Consider the following 16,267-nt stretch of genomic DNA (forward strand, 5'->3'; position numbering starts at 1 on the left):
ACACATTTTTATTTATAATCAGTAACAATGAATATTATATTTTACTACAGTATACAGTTGTAATGGATTTCTAGCAATTTCTAGCTTTTATTTTGAAACAATCTGTTGGTGTGTTTTGATGGAAACTTCACACCTCCAAGCAGTTTGCTACAGTTTAGGCCATTTTGATAATTAAAGTGCAAATGCTGTGATTTCACAGTGGATGAGTGCTCTGTCATCTCATACAGCACACACACAGCATGGATGATCCTTAATGTCTGCAGGGTGTCCATTGTATGAGTACGAGCGGTCTGCTTCACACATTCACTTTAAAGCACACAGCTCATGCAGACTAAGATTGCAACCTTTTGTGGTTTATTAATCACCCTAGGACATATCACAATTTTAATTTATTAATTGTGCCTTAAATGTTTTCCCAAAATATTTCACATTTTTGTTGGAGCACCCCTGAAGTAGTTGTGTGACAGTCAGAAAGCAAGTGGGGATCGAAGTTAGTGCTCGGTACTAAATGTACTGCAGAAACACTGGTATCATGGCAACTTTTTTTATTTTATTTTAAACAAAACAAGTGTTGAATGAACCCATGAAAAAAATGTGTCTCCTTTCACTTTGAATTGCACCACTAACCTTCCCGTGAAACTGTGGTACGCTGTAGCCCTCTGCTTGGTACAGGCCCACTGTCGTCCACATGCACTGATACCTGCAGTCATCACGACACGTCCAGCCTGTAGAAATAGACACTTCAAATTAGCAAACACAAAGAACAGGCAGATATTCTGCAACATCTGCTTATAGTTGCCAGGTATCCTATCTGAAGAACATGACAAACTTAATATCTGACAATAGATTCTATAGAACAAGGCAATGCAGTGCTATTAGATAAAAGACTTTTCTGACATTTTCTGACATTTAAAAAAAAAAAAAAAAACGTTTTACAATACTAACCAAATCTCATCAAAGCGTTTCCTTATCATATATCATAATATTATTGACAGGGGTGCCATACTGGGGGGGGTGAAGTTTGGGGTGATCCCTGGACAGCCAAGGGGGCCAGCTGAACCCCCCTCAGGGCTCAATGCAAAGGATTTTTTTCTACTGACCAAGTTGGGCCAGTGCTTCAGAATTTTACTGACCCTGGCAACATTTTCACTGGTCCCAACACATAAATGACAAATAGTTGTTTTTACCATCATGGCTTTAAAAAATATGTCAGAAGTTAATATTTTTACATATCTTATGTATTTAATACAATGTCCCCCAGGGGGTTAGGTAGCTCAGCAAGCAAATAAGCTTACTACCAGCCCTGGAGTTGCGAGTTAGAATCCAGGGCATGCTAAGTGACTCCAGCCAGGTCTCCTAAGCAACCAAATTGTCCCAGTTGCTAGGGAGGGGAGAGTCACATTGGGTAACCTTCTCGTGGTCGCTATAAAGTGGTTCACTCTCGGTGGGGCAGTGCGGAGTTGTGATTGAGTCACTACACCACTACGAGGACTGAGAGCACATTGGGAATTCCAAACTGGGGAGGAAAAAATTATAATTCAAAAATCTTTAGGCTCTGGAGACATTAAAAAAACACTAATGTGCTCAAGCTGAAGCCCTCGAGCAGCAGGCCGCAAGCCCGGGAGTCGATTTGGCCGGTGAGGTGAAAGAAATTTGGCGACATTTGATGAATGTGTCGGCAATGCTGAAGATGGTCATTGATGACTTGCTGTATTGCGTCGATGCGTTACAAGTGGTGGATGTCGAGAAACAGATAGATTGTCTGGAGTCATCGGAGAGGGAATTAGCTGCTAATGATTTGAAGTGTGTCTGTGAAAAGTTGGAAGACTTGGAGAATCGTAACAAGGGATGCACCGATACCACTTTTTCTCTTCCGCTTCCGATATCGGAAATCTCAGTATTGGCCAATACCGATTCGATACAAGTATTGTTTTTTTGCATAATCAATTTAGAATATCTTTACATTATTGTGTTTAACTAATTGTGTGTACTCTTTAATATGTAAAGAACACAAACATCTAACTACACATTATTTCAATATAAATGGATAGCTTATTTAGAAAAACTTTATTGTTAGTATACTGGATAATGTAGCAGCAAAATTAACAGTAATTCCAGTATAAGTCATCAGTAGAAAAGAAGCTTTTTCATTTGTATCTAGACTTTAAAGGATTCAGATCTCTTTTTTGTTCAATTTCGTAGTAAGACATCAGTCCAGTTTTCATTCACACAGTTATTTTTTTGGAACCCATTCAACTTATATATTATTATAATTTGTAAACAAATGATATGGTATGGCGAATATGAAAAGTTTGTGTACTGTACTGTTAATGTAATGTTTCACATGCCACAAGGCAAACATAAAACAGTGCAAGCTTTGAAACAGTCCTTATTATCATTTATGGCGGAAGCTTCTCAGTCTCCGCCGGGCATAGGCCTCTCGGTAATGACGTGAGTTACAAGATGTGGTGTAATTCAAACATCTTTATTAAATATCTCCTGATTAAATGGCAATTTAACAACTGCAGCACCCATAGAGTCCAGAAACATATGCTCTTTCTCCACTTTCTTTTCATCTCTTGCCCTCATGAGAGAGCGCGTGTTCCCCTCAGTAAAGTTCAAGCAGCAACTAGTGAAAAATTTACAATTAATCATCCAACCATATGAAAAGGCAGGAATTTATCAATATAATAATTCTTTATAAAATATTAATATGTCATAATATAATGTATTAAATAAAATCTAAAAAATTAAATAATAATAATTATATGAAATAATGACAATGAAAAAATAACCAAAAATGTCACATTAGTTTTAATTGTACTGGAGTTATCAGTTTTACACTTGTCTTACATAGAGATTATTTTGTTAGCCTATACTTGTTTTAAAGTCTTTTTAAAAAAAAAAATCTTTATAATAAGCCTTTTAAACTTTTTTTCAGCAAAAACTACTCAGTGATATTAGTGGGAAGAGGAAATTTTAATTATTAGTGACAGTGTGCAGAAAGCTTACATATAAGAGGACAAGAGGATCGGTGATCATATCGGCTGTAAAAAATTCTGATCGGAGCATCCCTAGACTCAATCCTTGATCATAGTGAAGCAAAAGTGTGTAAGCCCACTAGAGTAACACAAACAACGTTTCCATCCAAGGATTTTTTGCGGAAAAAGTTAACGCATCAAAATAAAGCTGATCGAAACACACATTATCGCTAAAATGTCACAAATGTCGACATAATATTTTAACTATATTTAGTTTAACTCTATTTTGATACATCAAATGTCGTGAAAAACTGGTTTGGAAACACTTTTTGTCACTAAAATTGGCATTAATGCAAAAATGTAGAGTCACATGACAGAGTTTCCCCCAATGGTTAGCCTGTGTTAATCATGACGACATTATTGAAAGACAATTTATTGTACGTGATTATGGATCTGATGGAGCCGATCTGCAAACGTGACACTTCCAGGAGTGTCAACACAAATATCTGCACATTGAACAAATGAATGGCCACTTTTTCCGATTCATTTAATCTCAGTATCCATCCTTTTATTTATTAAAGTTACTTTTCCACACCATTCAAAATAATAGATGGCAGTCACGGAATTAGCCCACAGTACAATAAAACATATCATTTCTGTGCACAAAGATGTGTTAAATTAAAAAATAAATACACAATACTAGTTGAAAAGCTTCAGCATATTTTTTGAGGGTTTTTTTTTTTTGGAACACTTACAGCCCAATTCTATTAAATTATTGTTTAGTCTACTTTTGAAAAAATGCCGGCAAAATCTCCTGTATTAAATAAAATAAATTACCAAACGAAAAAAGCATTAAATTAAAAACAAATTAATTACCAAACAAAAAAAAAAAAAAAACATCATTTAGACCTATATAGGCCTTTTCTTTTCTCAAACTTAAATTAGCTTTACCCTGTTCTGTAAATGAATAAAGTCGGCTGAATGACGTTCTCAGAATTTTCAGCACTTTTTTCAAGACTATAAACTATCAGAACAATTTTTCCAATAATGAGTTCACTTTCAGAAAACAAGATTTTGAACATTTTAAAATGTTCAAAGCATTATAAAATCGAACCCTCTTTACATCGGATCACATTTACTGCTTCTTCAGAAAATATAAATTTGCATTTTGAAGCTAAAATACATTTTAGATGATAATCAAGTTGAGTTGGTCATTAAAAGTTGCTGGAGAAATACGAGGGACATAATGCAGTTGTGATGGCGATGCTTTTGATTAGATGATCGGTCAAAATATTGAATATCAGGAATGTATCATATGTAAACCCTGATATTACACTGCATATTTATTTTTTCTTTAATAGCTGTGCACATGATATACACATCGATTGATGGTCCTTATACTGAGACAGACAGTTTCCACCACTACTTGGTGCAGGTTGCCAGCTTGAACAGGGCCATGATGAACCGGTGCCAACCTGCGATAGGTGCAACATCAGGACCAATATTACAGTCCTATCCGAAAGGCAACTCCTCCCTTTTGATTGCAGTTCCTCCTCTTCTGATTGCTTTTATTTGTGAAATTAAAATTATAGTAAAGTGGCAAATTTAAATAAATTGTCTCAATAATCTCCCCATTTTACCAAAACGTCAGAGGAAAAAAATTAGGGACATCTGGGAGACGAATTAGCGATAAACACACATTTCTGAATGGACACGGCTTCAGGGCTGATTTCTTTTGCGCTAAACCAAAACTTATGCGACAAAGTGTTTTTTTTAGGCATGATGTCATCACGCACACCCTTTTTATCGATAAAAGGCCATTTGAAATTAAACGGGAGGAAGGTGGCAAATGTCGCAATTTTATTTTTCACTTTGACGATAACAAAATAGTGCGAAAGGTGGATGGAAACTAGGATATTGATGTTTTAATCATATAGTTGGCGCTTTAATGTGTCCCTTTGCAAAATCCTGAATTCAAACAAATGTTAAAGGCTGAAATCAATGTTTATATAGAGACCAATTGGTCCTCTGTAACCTTGGAAGTGCCTGGCGAGGTAATTAAGGCTTTGTCGCTGAATTTTTTAGACCTTATGCTACAGAACTGGCTCCACTTTTGTTAGATGTTTATACAGATTCATTAAAGAATGGAAAACTTACGCCAACCCTGACACAAGCAAGGATCAGTCTGATTCCTAAAAAGGAAGATCCAGGTGAGTGTAAGAGTTACGGTCCAATTTCCCTGATCCAGCTAAAAGTAAACATATTTTTAGAAATTCTGGCTAACCGATTAAGTAAAGTTATGACATCTCTTATACACATAGATCAGGTTGGGTTTTTGAATGGAATCAATAAAAATTGTGTGATTTTAAGAACTTTTCCTAACTTAAATTTGTTTTTAGCGTTTCTTCTTTAATGTGCATTGTGCAATTTTACTTATGTTTACAGTTTAAGTCAGAAGTTTACATACACAAGTGTCACAATTTCTGACTTTAATTGTAGAAAACATCTTATGTCAGTTAGGGTCACTACTTTATTTTAAGAATGTGAAATGTCAGAATTAGAGGTCGACCGATTAATCGGCCGATTTTTAGCATTTTTTTACATAATCGGCATCAGCCAATATCCAAGTATATCAAGCCGATTATTAGGCAGGCGCATCTGTGGGCAGCCTAGTGTTGTTGTGGAACACGTGTTCGACGCACGCTGCCCCTAGAGTCATTTTCCAGCAGAGAGAGCAGACCTCATCCAGTGCCTAAGGCTAAGTTCCTTGGAGAAAACAGTAAGGATTAAATTTGTATAACTTCTTTATATTTAATTAAAAACTTTTGATATTTTAGTGCCAACTTCGAGAAAAAACGCGACATGACATTCGGCTACTTTGGATATTGATAGCGTAGTTGAAGTTGCATTATCAGAGCAGAAGGGTTGCTATCATGTCACAATAAGTAAGCAAGTATTTTGCAATTACAGAGTGAATCTGAGACTTTTATTTGTGCTGTTTGTGTGTCTTATATTTGAGAGAGTTGTCACTCAATGCAGAGAAATAAGTAATAATAAAAGATACAAACGCGCTATTTGAAGGGCTTTGGTAAGCTCGGACGTTATCGCTTCTGCTGTCGGTACTGGAGAAATTAAGAAAATACATGTATTATTGCTATAAAGAGAAAGTTATTTTATCTCGCCAGCCATTTCTATGTATAATAATTCTATGAAACCATTTGTCTGTGATGCAATTTAGCTATTCGCAGTCAGAGAGAGAGAGAGAGAGATCTCGCGCACAGCGAGCACAACACAGCGCGTGTTAAATGAGTGACAGAACTAAACATTCAAACGTAGCCTGGTTTAGATCTGTGATATTAGTCTGATTTTATTTTAGATTTCGCCTTCCAAAGATTATAAAAAGAATATTTATACATAAGCCGCATTCTGTCTAGCACAACTTCATTCCCTTCACAGCGGTGCACTGACATTTCTCCCTAAAACTCAAACTTAACGTCAGAATCAGCACGATCGGTGATTGTTGTAAAATGCAGTCTAGCTACATTGCGGGACGCGTTTAATAATAAAAAGAGCGCAAGATACCGTTCCCAAGGCGTCGCGCGCTCCGAAACACACCGCAACGAGACAAGCAATGTATAGGCTACTTTGGGTTTCATGTGCGCGTCTAAACGATCAACTATACACAAAAATATGTCAAAACGACCGGCTTGGAGATTCACTTAAACACAGTTTATGTCTTAAATGGACGTAGTTATGGAAATAGTTGGGAGAAAATATGCTGCATCAGGAGCCTGACATTAGATCTGAACTCGGTCTTAAAGGGGAAGCATCCTAATAAACATGCTGACGATTGAGCCATTACTGCGAATCAAACAACAAAAGGCAAAGAGAAAATCACTTACAGCTCTTGAATGAATAACTTCTGCATTAATAAGCATTAATCTATCTATGATAAACTATGCAGTGTTATTTTACAATTGATTACTAGATAATTAGATTTCTTTTTAGACCACACCTGAACAGTAATGTTAGTAGACCTTCCTGAAATTAAATCACTGTGCCTATATAACGTTTATCTTTGTTTAATATATATATATTGTTATAATATATATATATTATAACAAAAAGAACCGTTAAGAATACAGTTGAAGTACCGGATCGATAAGCAGTATCGGTAAGATAGTAATACCATTAAAACCTTAACGATACCCATCCCTAGTTATGCCTGTGCTTCTCTTGGATGCTCTGAAAATTGGATTACGTGTCTGGATTGCCCCTTAATTAAAGCTGCATTTGGATCTCAACCTTCGTGTCTCGGAGCAGTTCGTAACACCTGCTTTGTTTATTTAATATATTTGTTATACATTATTTATACAATATGTTTTTACATTATCCATTTTTTATTTAAGTGTCAAGTGTTCAATAAATGTATTTGTTGAGAAATTTTGTCAATCTTAAGTAATTATTTGTGTTACATTTTATCTTTCAAATAAAAGGTTCAAATAAGTGTCAAGTGTTCAATAAGTGTATTTGTTGAGAAATTTTGTCTATCTTAAGTAATTATTTGTGTTATATTTTATCTTTCAAATAAAAGGTTCAAATAAGAGGTTAAAAACAAGCACATATCGGCCAAATATCGGCCAAAATAAATCGGCTGCATTAATCGGCCATCGGCCGACTCGGGTTTCAAAAGATCGGCATCGGCCTGAAAAAACCAATATCGGTCGACCTCTAGTCAGAATAATAGTAGAGAGAATGATTTATATCAGCTTTTATTTCTTTCATCACTTTCCCAGTGTGTCAGAAGTTTACATACACTTTGTAAGTATTTGGCAGCACTGTCTCTGGGCTGAAACGATTAGTCAACTTTATCGACAACATTGACAATAAAAAATTGTCTACAAAATGCTCAATGTCGAAGAGTTTGATCTCATTTAATGTAACATAAGATCACATTAAACTCTAATGATGATGTGCGAGAGCAGCACTGCAGTTCATGCCTGACTGAGGAGAGGAAGAATTACACAAATCACAGTCCAGATGCACTCTAAACTTTCCAAACAGCTTCAGGTGAAGTACATTGCAAAGTATGAGGGAATTATAATGCAAAAATACAAAATAAGTAAATGCAGAATCTCTCTCATTGTGGCGCTGGAGGTGGAGCTGCCACTCCACTGAACAAAAACTTGCATGTCGAGCATCTTTAAATGAAACACCCCGGCGTTACATCTTAAATGCAGTTATATTAAATGTGTTATAGCTTTATTAAAGTAAAAATAATATGGAAGCAGGTCATGTAAATAACTACAAACTCTGAAACTGGCATTTCTCTATGCAGTCAGTACCTCTTCTATGAATGTCCCAATCTAAGGGGGAGAGATCGAAACTGCACTCGGCTGAGGCACACTCTGTCGTGAGGATGCTCATCCCTCGAGCATGCACGCTTTATGCAGCTAGATTATAACGCGATGGCTTGCGACTTATTGAATCATAACATATGCATCACTGTGCATTTCTTATTGTGAAGAAAATTGCCAATATGCAGCTTTCTTAATAAGAGAGAGTTTGCGTTTTTGTGAGTTAAAGATGGATTGAAGTGAACAGAAATGTGAGAGAGGGTAGTCTTCACCCCATTATATTATCTAAAAATCCTTTAAAAAAAGATGCATTCACCTGAGAAGCAGCATATAAGATATTTAGACTTGCTTTTAGAGAATAGATCTTGAATATATGTAAGCAACTGAAGTATAACAAATAAAAAAAAATACACATATATACAAAATACACTTATATTTAAGATACGTTCTCTTAAAGCAAGTATAAAATCTTATATGTTGCTTCTTAAGTAAATGTATCTTGTTTTAAGGATTTTTTGACCATTTTAAAATGGAAAACAAGACAAAAACACTTGATAATATAATTTTTTATAGTGAATTTCTTTACTGAATTAAAACTTAATAAAAATATTTTTTCCCTTTAATTCAGTTAATGTCATTAATGGTATTTTTAAAAAGATGATTTTGTCCTCTTTATTGTTCGTAAGCATGTTTAATACAACCTTTTAAGTCAGGGCACAAGCTGAATAATCGGTTAAGAGCTAATGATTAATCTTTGCAATAATCGCCAAATAATTGTTCTAATAATCGTTAGATTAATTGATATTCAAAATAATTGTTAGTTACAGCTCTAATTGCCTTGAAATGTTTTAACTTGGGTCAAATGTTTTGGGTAGCCTTCCACAAGCTTCTCAAAATAAATTGCTGGAATTTTGGCCTATTCATCTAGACAGATTTTTTCAGATCGGATTGAGTTCGGGGCATTGTGATATCCACTCCAATACCTTGACTTTGTTGTCCTTAAGCCATTTCGCCACAACTTTGAAGTTATGCTTGGGGTCACTGTCCAATAAGAAGACCCATTAGCAACCAAACTTTAACTTCCTGGCCTTGTCTTGAGATGTTGCTTCAATATATACACATAATTTTCCTTCTTCATGATGCCATGTATTTTGTCAAGTGCACCAGTCCGTCAAGCAGGACAGCACCCCCACAACATGATGCTGCCACCCCCATGCTTCATGGTAGGGATGGTGTTCTTTGGCTTGCAAGTAGGGCTGGGACAATGCGTCGACGTCATCAATAAAATACGTCGACGCAAAATATGCACGTCGATTCGTCAGACCCAAAACAAAGATGGCGGCGCCCGAGAGTAGTAGCAACACGAGTGGCTCCTCAGACTATCAGAAGTGCAAGGCACTCGTTCCTCTAAAGTATGGGAATTCTTTTACATTAAAGGAAACAATTCCGTGATATGTCGTCTTTGCAAAATGGACGCACGCACAGTATTCTTAAGGTGAAAGGAAAGTGTCAGAGTGTAAGTTGTTATTTGCATGTGAATGAAGATGCTTTTTTTCAGTATGTTCAACATAAATGTTGAATTCTGAATGTTTATTTTCATTATTTATTTTTTGTTGGAAAAGCACTTTCTGTATTAACTTAAAGCCCCCAAGTTTACAATAGTTACTGTATTCTTTCAATAGCTCTAAGAAAGGGTGGCTGGATGACCTTTTTATTTTTTTTATTGAATGCTAGACATCAGAATGCATTATTTTGCTCTTGTACACTTTTACTTGAATTTTATTTTTGAGTTTAAGAAAAAGGTGAGTGGCAGAGTGTATTATATGTTGTTGTTATTTTTATGTGAATGAAGAATTAAAAGATACACTTTTTTCAGTAAGCTAGGACTATGTGTTTTCAACATAAATGTTCAATTCTGTTGGTTCAGGAAGGACACCATGACAGGCTGCTGGCTCCCACTGTCGCTGTTAATTTGTATTTATTTTTTGTTGGAAAAGCACTCTCTGTATTAGCTTAAAGCCCTCAAGTTTACATTGGTTACTGTATTCTTTCAATTGCTCTAAACAAGTATTTTGGGTGACCTTTTTATTTTTTATTGAATGCTAGACATCAAGTTGTTGTTATTTTAATCTGAAAGAAGAATTACAAGATGCACTTTTTCAGTAAGCTAGGCCTATGTGTTTTCAAGGCTTCAAGGTTTTATTGAATGCTAACTCTGACTAAGAATGCATTACTTTGCACTTGTATAGTCTTTTATTTTGGAATTTTAAGAGCAATAAACATATATTGCAATGTTAAGGAATTAATTTTTTTTTCATTGAGATATGTAAATCAACATGTATAAATTGCTAGTAGTCAATTAATGGGGAGATAATCGATTCGAAATCGAATCGGACTGGAAAAATGAATCGTTAGATTAATCGTTTAAAAAATAATCGTTTATCCCAGCCATACTTTCAAGCCTCACTCTTTTTCCTTTAATCATAACAGTGATCATTATGAACAAACAGTTCAATATTTTTTCAATCAGACCAGAGGTCATTTCTCCAAAAAGAAAGATCTTTGTTCTCATTTCCACTTGCAAACTGTAGTCTGGCTTTTTTATGGTGGTTTTGGAGCAGTGGCTTGTTCCATGCTAAGCATCCTTTCAGGTTATGTCGATATAGGACACGTTTTACTGTGGATATAGATACGTGTCTACCTGTTTCCTTCCAGCATCTTCACAAGGTCCATTGCTGTTGTTCTGGGATTGATTTGCACTTTTTACACTAAACTACATTCATCTCTAGGAGACAATGCATCTCCTTCCTGAGTGGTATGATCGCTGCGTGGTCCCATGGTGTTTATACAAGCATACTATAATGTGTACACATGAACGTGGTACCTTCAGGCGTTTGGAAATTGCTCCCAAGGATGAACCAGACTTGTGGAGATCCACAATTTTTTTCCTGAGGTCTTGGCTGATTTGATTTACCCACGACGTCAAGCAGAGGCACTGAGTTTGAATGTAGGCAATAAAATACATCCTCAGGTTCACCTCCAATTGACTCTGATTAGCCTATCAGAAGCTAAATTAGGCTTGACATAATTTTCTGGAATTTTCCAAGCTGATTAAAGGTACAGTTAACCAAGTGTATGTAAACTTCTGACCCACTGGAATTTGGATATAGTCAATTAAAAGCTAAACAATCTGTCTGTAAACAATTGTTGGAAAAATGACAGGCATCATGCACAAAGCAGATGTCCTAAATGACTTGCCAAAGCTATCGTTTGCTAATACGAAAACTGCAATCTTAAAAATGCTTTATGTTTCATTAAGTTTTAATTACTTCAACCAAAGTGCATGTAAACTTCTGACCAACTGTACATTTATTAATACTGTAACGGGCTGCAATAAGATGGGGGGCCAAAAATACTAACAGCACCCCTGATTTTAGATATAGTGTCACCTATGTGACAAGCCATAGGCTGTTCTTTCAAGACACTGCTAATGACAACATTACTTCAACATAGATATCATGAAAAGAGTGGTGATGCACCAAGTACCTCTGGAATATGTATTACTACTTTCTGTTGCAGTGGACAGCTGTGTGACTGAAAATACATCATTTAGGCAAACAAAAACAAAAAAACTCTTACTTTTAACCAAGAGGGATACATATTTCCGTTTAATTTCCTTATTTTCTATGGTTTCATTGACAGCTGTGAAATAATAAGAGCAGGCAATTGGCTGTAGAGTATGTTCGGTTAGTACCTGTGAGAGCCATGTATGGAGGTTGAGCGGACTGGAATCCGCGCAGTCGGGCCCCTGTGCAATTTGTCCGGACACATTGTTTGACGCAGTCGCGGTAGACTGGCTCTTTATCCCCCTGAGAGGCGCTCGCTGGAGCGGACATGAGAAACACCGCGGCAACTAAAAGCATCAGGCGCGTCATGCCGTCACGATCATAAGGCACAACACAGCGAGTCCAGTGAATGTCTCATTAACGTGACATGACAGTATTCACCGCCATTGTGTTATCTGTCATTAAAAAATGTCACTTTAATTGTAACTATGCCGACCTACTTGTTCGCTGCCCGGGCAGAGAGTTTCAAAGACACTTCACCTGGGAGATGTTTCGTTTCACTCAAAAGTCAAACCCGGAAGTGTGAATGAAGTGCGCATGCGTAGCTCTTGCTCTCTCTATCTCTCTCTCTCTCTCTCTCTCTCTCTCTCTCTCTCTCTCTCTCTTCAATTCAATTCAAATGAGCTTTATTGGCATGACTTGTGCAGTATTGCCAAAGCATTGGCCATTACATGAGCAATGAACAAAATAATGATTATATAGTACATAAAGAAAATATCAATCAATAAATCAATAAATACATGAATGCTTTTTTTTTGTACATAAATAAACTGTACATACATTCAGATATGTTAAGATAGAATATTTCTGACTTTAGTTTTGTCCACTGGCTGACTCTCTTAGTGTGTGGCAAGCTGCTACATATTTTGTTGCTTTTGTGATCAAGCTGGAATTTTATCCCAAAATATGTCTTACATTTTCAGGATTTAGTAATGCCATAAAATGTGGTGCTATTTGTAGTAATTGTGTAAAGTAGAGAGATCAGATGTTGTGATAGTGATCACAGTGCAGCAGGAAGTGTTTTTCTGTCTCCACCTCTCTCTGAGAGCACAGTGAACAGTCTCTGCTCTCGCGGCTGCAATCGCTGTCTGTGCCGTCCTCTCTCTATAGCCAGACTGCGATCACTCAGTCTGTACTTGCTTAGTGTTATTCTCACTTTATGCTCTTTCACACAGCTCAGGTATTCTGCTGGTTTGTAATCTCTTTTCAGTTGTAAATAGAGTTCCATCTTCTTTTGTGATTTAGTGGCATCTCTCCAATAGTCAATGTAATTTTGTTTTTGTAATTGTATAATTTGGTTGGGCTAGATTATGCTGTGCTCTGCATTTTAGGTGCTTATAGAATTTCAGAGCTCTTATTTGGATACTGACTAGTAAGGGGTATTGGCCTAATTCAGCTCTGCATGAGTTGTTTGGTGTCGCTCTGTTTACTTTTTGGATTTTTAGCCAGGTTTTAATTGGAATTTTGCCTTCAGATCATTCACAGCCAGATTAAAGTTTCCTGTTGAACTTAGTTTTAGTCCCAGATAAGTATATTCGTGGGTGTGTTGGAGGACTTGGATTCCTGCTCTGAAGGTGTATTTATTTTCCCTACACCTGGATCTATTTTGAAAAATCATTATTTTAGTTTTTGCTAGGTTAATTTTAAGAGCCCACATTTGACTGAATGTCTCTATGATGGCAAGGAGCTGTTGTAGTCCCTCTTTTGTTTTTGACAGAAGGACTAAACCATCTGCAAAGAGGAGACATTTAGAGCAAGGCGAGAGGAGATTCAGTCAGGGTTGGGCCGGGGGTAGTCGAATTATTTAATGCTTTGCCTAATTCATTTATATAAATGTTAAATAGAGCGGGGCTCAATGGGCAACCTTGTCTGACTCCTCGTTGTTGAGAGAAAAATTATGTTAATTTGTTCCGTATTTTTACAACACATGTATTGTTTTTATACATGGTGCTAATTAAATCAAATGTATTCCCTGCAATCCCATTTTACAGTAGTTTTTAGGAAGAGTCCTTCGTGCCAGATTGAATCAAAAGCCTTCTCAAAGTCGACAAAGCAAGTAAAGACTTTGGTTTTGTTTTGGTGGACATGTTTCTTGATAATCGTGTGGTCATATGTTCTGTGTTTGGGCAGAAATCCAATTTGGCTTTTCTCCAGGATTTTGTGGGTTTGAAGAAAGTTCTGCAATCTTATATTAATAATCGAACAGAATATTTTCCCCAGGTTGCTATTGACACATATGCCTCTGTAATGGTTTGGCTCAAATTTGACTCCTTGTTTAAAAATTAGGCCTTTATTCCAGGTGTCAGGAAAATACCCTACACTCAAAACAATGTTGAGTAATTTAATTATTGCGCTTTTTAATTTGTCATTGGTGTATTTGATCATTTCGTTTAATATTCCACCAATGCCACATGCCTTGTTGGGTTTTAATGCATGTAGTCTATCTGTTAGCTCATTTACTGTGATTGGGAATTCCAGGGGGTTCTGATTGTCTTTAATCTTTTCTTTCAGGATTTCTAATTTGGTTTTTATTTCATTTCGAGCTAGATTTGTTTCAGTTGTTTTGTACAGATTTTCAAAGTGTGTCCTCCATATGTTCCCATTTTGAATGGCCAATTCTTCCTGTTGGGGTCTATAGAGAGTGTTCCAATTGTTCCAGAAGTTATTGGTATTTATTGACTCCTCCATCTAAATTATTGTTCTGTATTCTCTTCTTTTTTTGCTCTTAGAGCTTGTTTGTACACTTTAAGAGCTTCATGATATTGATGGCAGAGTTGATTGTCAGGATCTCTGTGTTTTTGATTGGAAAGATGTCGTATTGTTGTTCTAATACTTTTACACTCACTGTCAAACCACTTTTCGTTGGTGTTTTTTGGTTTCCTTTTTGCTGATTTTTTCAAATTGCACATGGATGCTGGTGATGTTGGTGGAATATATTGGTAATGTTACTTATTGCCAGATTTCTGCCTACTTTATTTTGTGGATATGTGTGCATAAACATTTGTCCAATAATAATTTCATAGTTTGACTTTCTATTGCACTTTGATAATTTCCTTTGCTGTTTTTTGTCCACTTGTATGATTGTTGCAGCTTTAGTAAATGAGAGGGCTGTCTGCGTGATTCATTGGTTTGAGTTGGTTTTAGATACAGTGTCATTTTACAGTGGTCTGACAGAGGTGTTTGAGGACTGACTGTTCTGAGATGCACTGGGTCAATGTCTGTAATGAAATAATCTACAGTACTGTTCTCTCTCTCTCTCTCTTGTTTTCAAACACATACATTCTATTACATTTCATTACATTACAATAAGTGCCACATTTTTAACAAATAAGCCAAACCGAGAGAAAATTATTTCATGATTTTAAGTGTTAAATACTTATTTAAACAAGTGTAAAATGTGATACAAGAGGCTTTTTGTCATTAAAATACTGAACATTGCCTGTACAATGCCTATCAATGTTGCAAATATGTTCAAATTAATTAAAACATTGTAATTCTTGCATAATATAATAACATAACTTTAGCCTATCTTCTAGCAGGACAGATGAGGGGCATTTCTTACATTAAGGGTTGTGGCCCAAACAATTGTTCGTACAATGTAAACAATATTTGAGGTGTTTAGAGAGCTATAATTGGAGGTTGAACCTGTTGTGGCAAAAAAAAAATTATTAACCAACCATTATCACTGCGTAAGAGACACTCTGACTCAAACAGTCTTTTAAAAGATTTTATTCTTGCAAGAAGGACCCAGTCATTACACAGGAGTTAATATGTGCCATGAGTGAGACGAGAAGGGGAGGGCTGACTTGTTTTTTTACTCTTTTATCCCAAGGTCTCCCACAGAAGCAGATCCTCCCCCTCTGCATTCCTCAGACACAGGGGCATTCCCTTGCAGTGACTATCACTGATCAATGAGTATAAAAATTTCTACAACAATTCCCTGCTTTTTATCATTCAGATTACTCAATCACAATAATAAACAATAAGACAAATTTTAAGTCATATCATCACACTTACACTCTTCTTCTCTGATTTTCGCATAAATGATCACTCTCTTAAACATTTGTGAAATAACATTTGGAAAAAGTAAAAAAGCTTAGGCTGTTTTTTGTGGGGATAGTCCCTTAAGTATTAGCAAGCAAGTAAAGACTTTATCTGAAGCCGGGCTAAATGAGTAAACACCGTCAATGCACTTCTGACATAAAATCAGACCCTCAGTCACCTCAGTATAAACAAGGAATAGTGTACAGATTAAGTAGGAAAAACACATCAATTTAACATTTTGGTTATGTCAGCAGGCTAT

The 16,267-nt window shown here is 36.1% G+C and overlaps 1 protein-coding gene across 1 annotated transcript in view; it reads right to left on the reverse strand.

Annotated features, from left to right (window-relative positions):
* The window catches only part of pgap3 (post-GPI attachment to proteins phospholipase 3), a 40,268-nt gene extending 27,804 nt beyond the window's left edge, over positions 1-12,464 (reverse strand). The window contains exons 1-2 of the mRNA XM_052113084.1: positions 12,093-12,464; positions 628-725 (exon numbers count right to left, since the gene is read on the reverse strand). Coding sequence (XP_051969044.1) covers positions 628-725; positions 12,093-12,273 — 279 coding nt within the window. The 5' untranslated portion in view covers positions 12,274-12,464. The remainder of the gene's footprint in view (positions 1-627; positions 726-12,092) is intronic.
* Positions 12,465-16,267: the final 3,803 nt, after the last annotated feature.

This window comes from Xyrauchen texanus, chromosome 40 (assembly GCF_025860055.1).
Source record: "Xyrauchen texanus isolate HMW12.3.18 chromosome 40, RBS_HiC_50CHRs, whole genome shotgun sequence".
Classification (NCBI taxonomy): Eukaryota; Metazoa; Chordata; class Actinopteri; order Cypriniformes; family Catostomidae; genus Xyrauchen; species Xyrauchen texanus.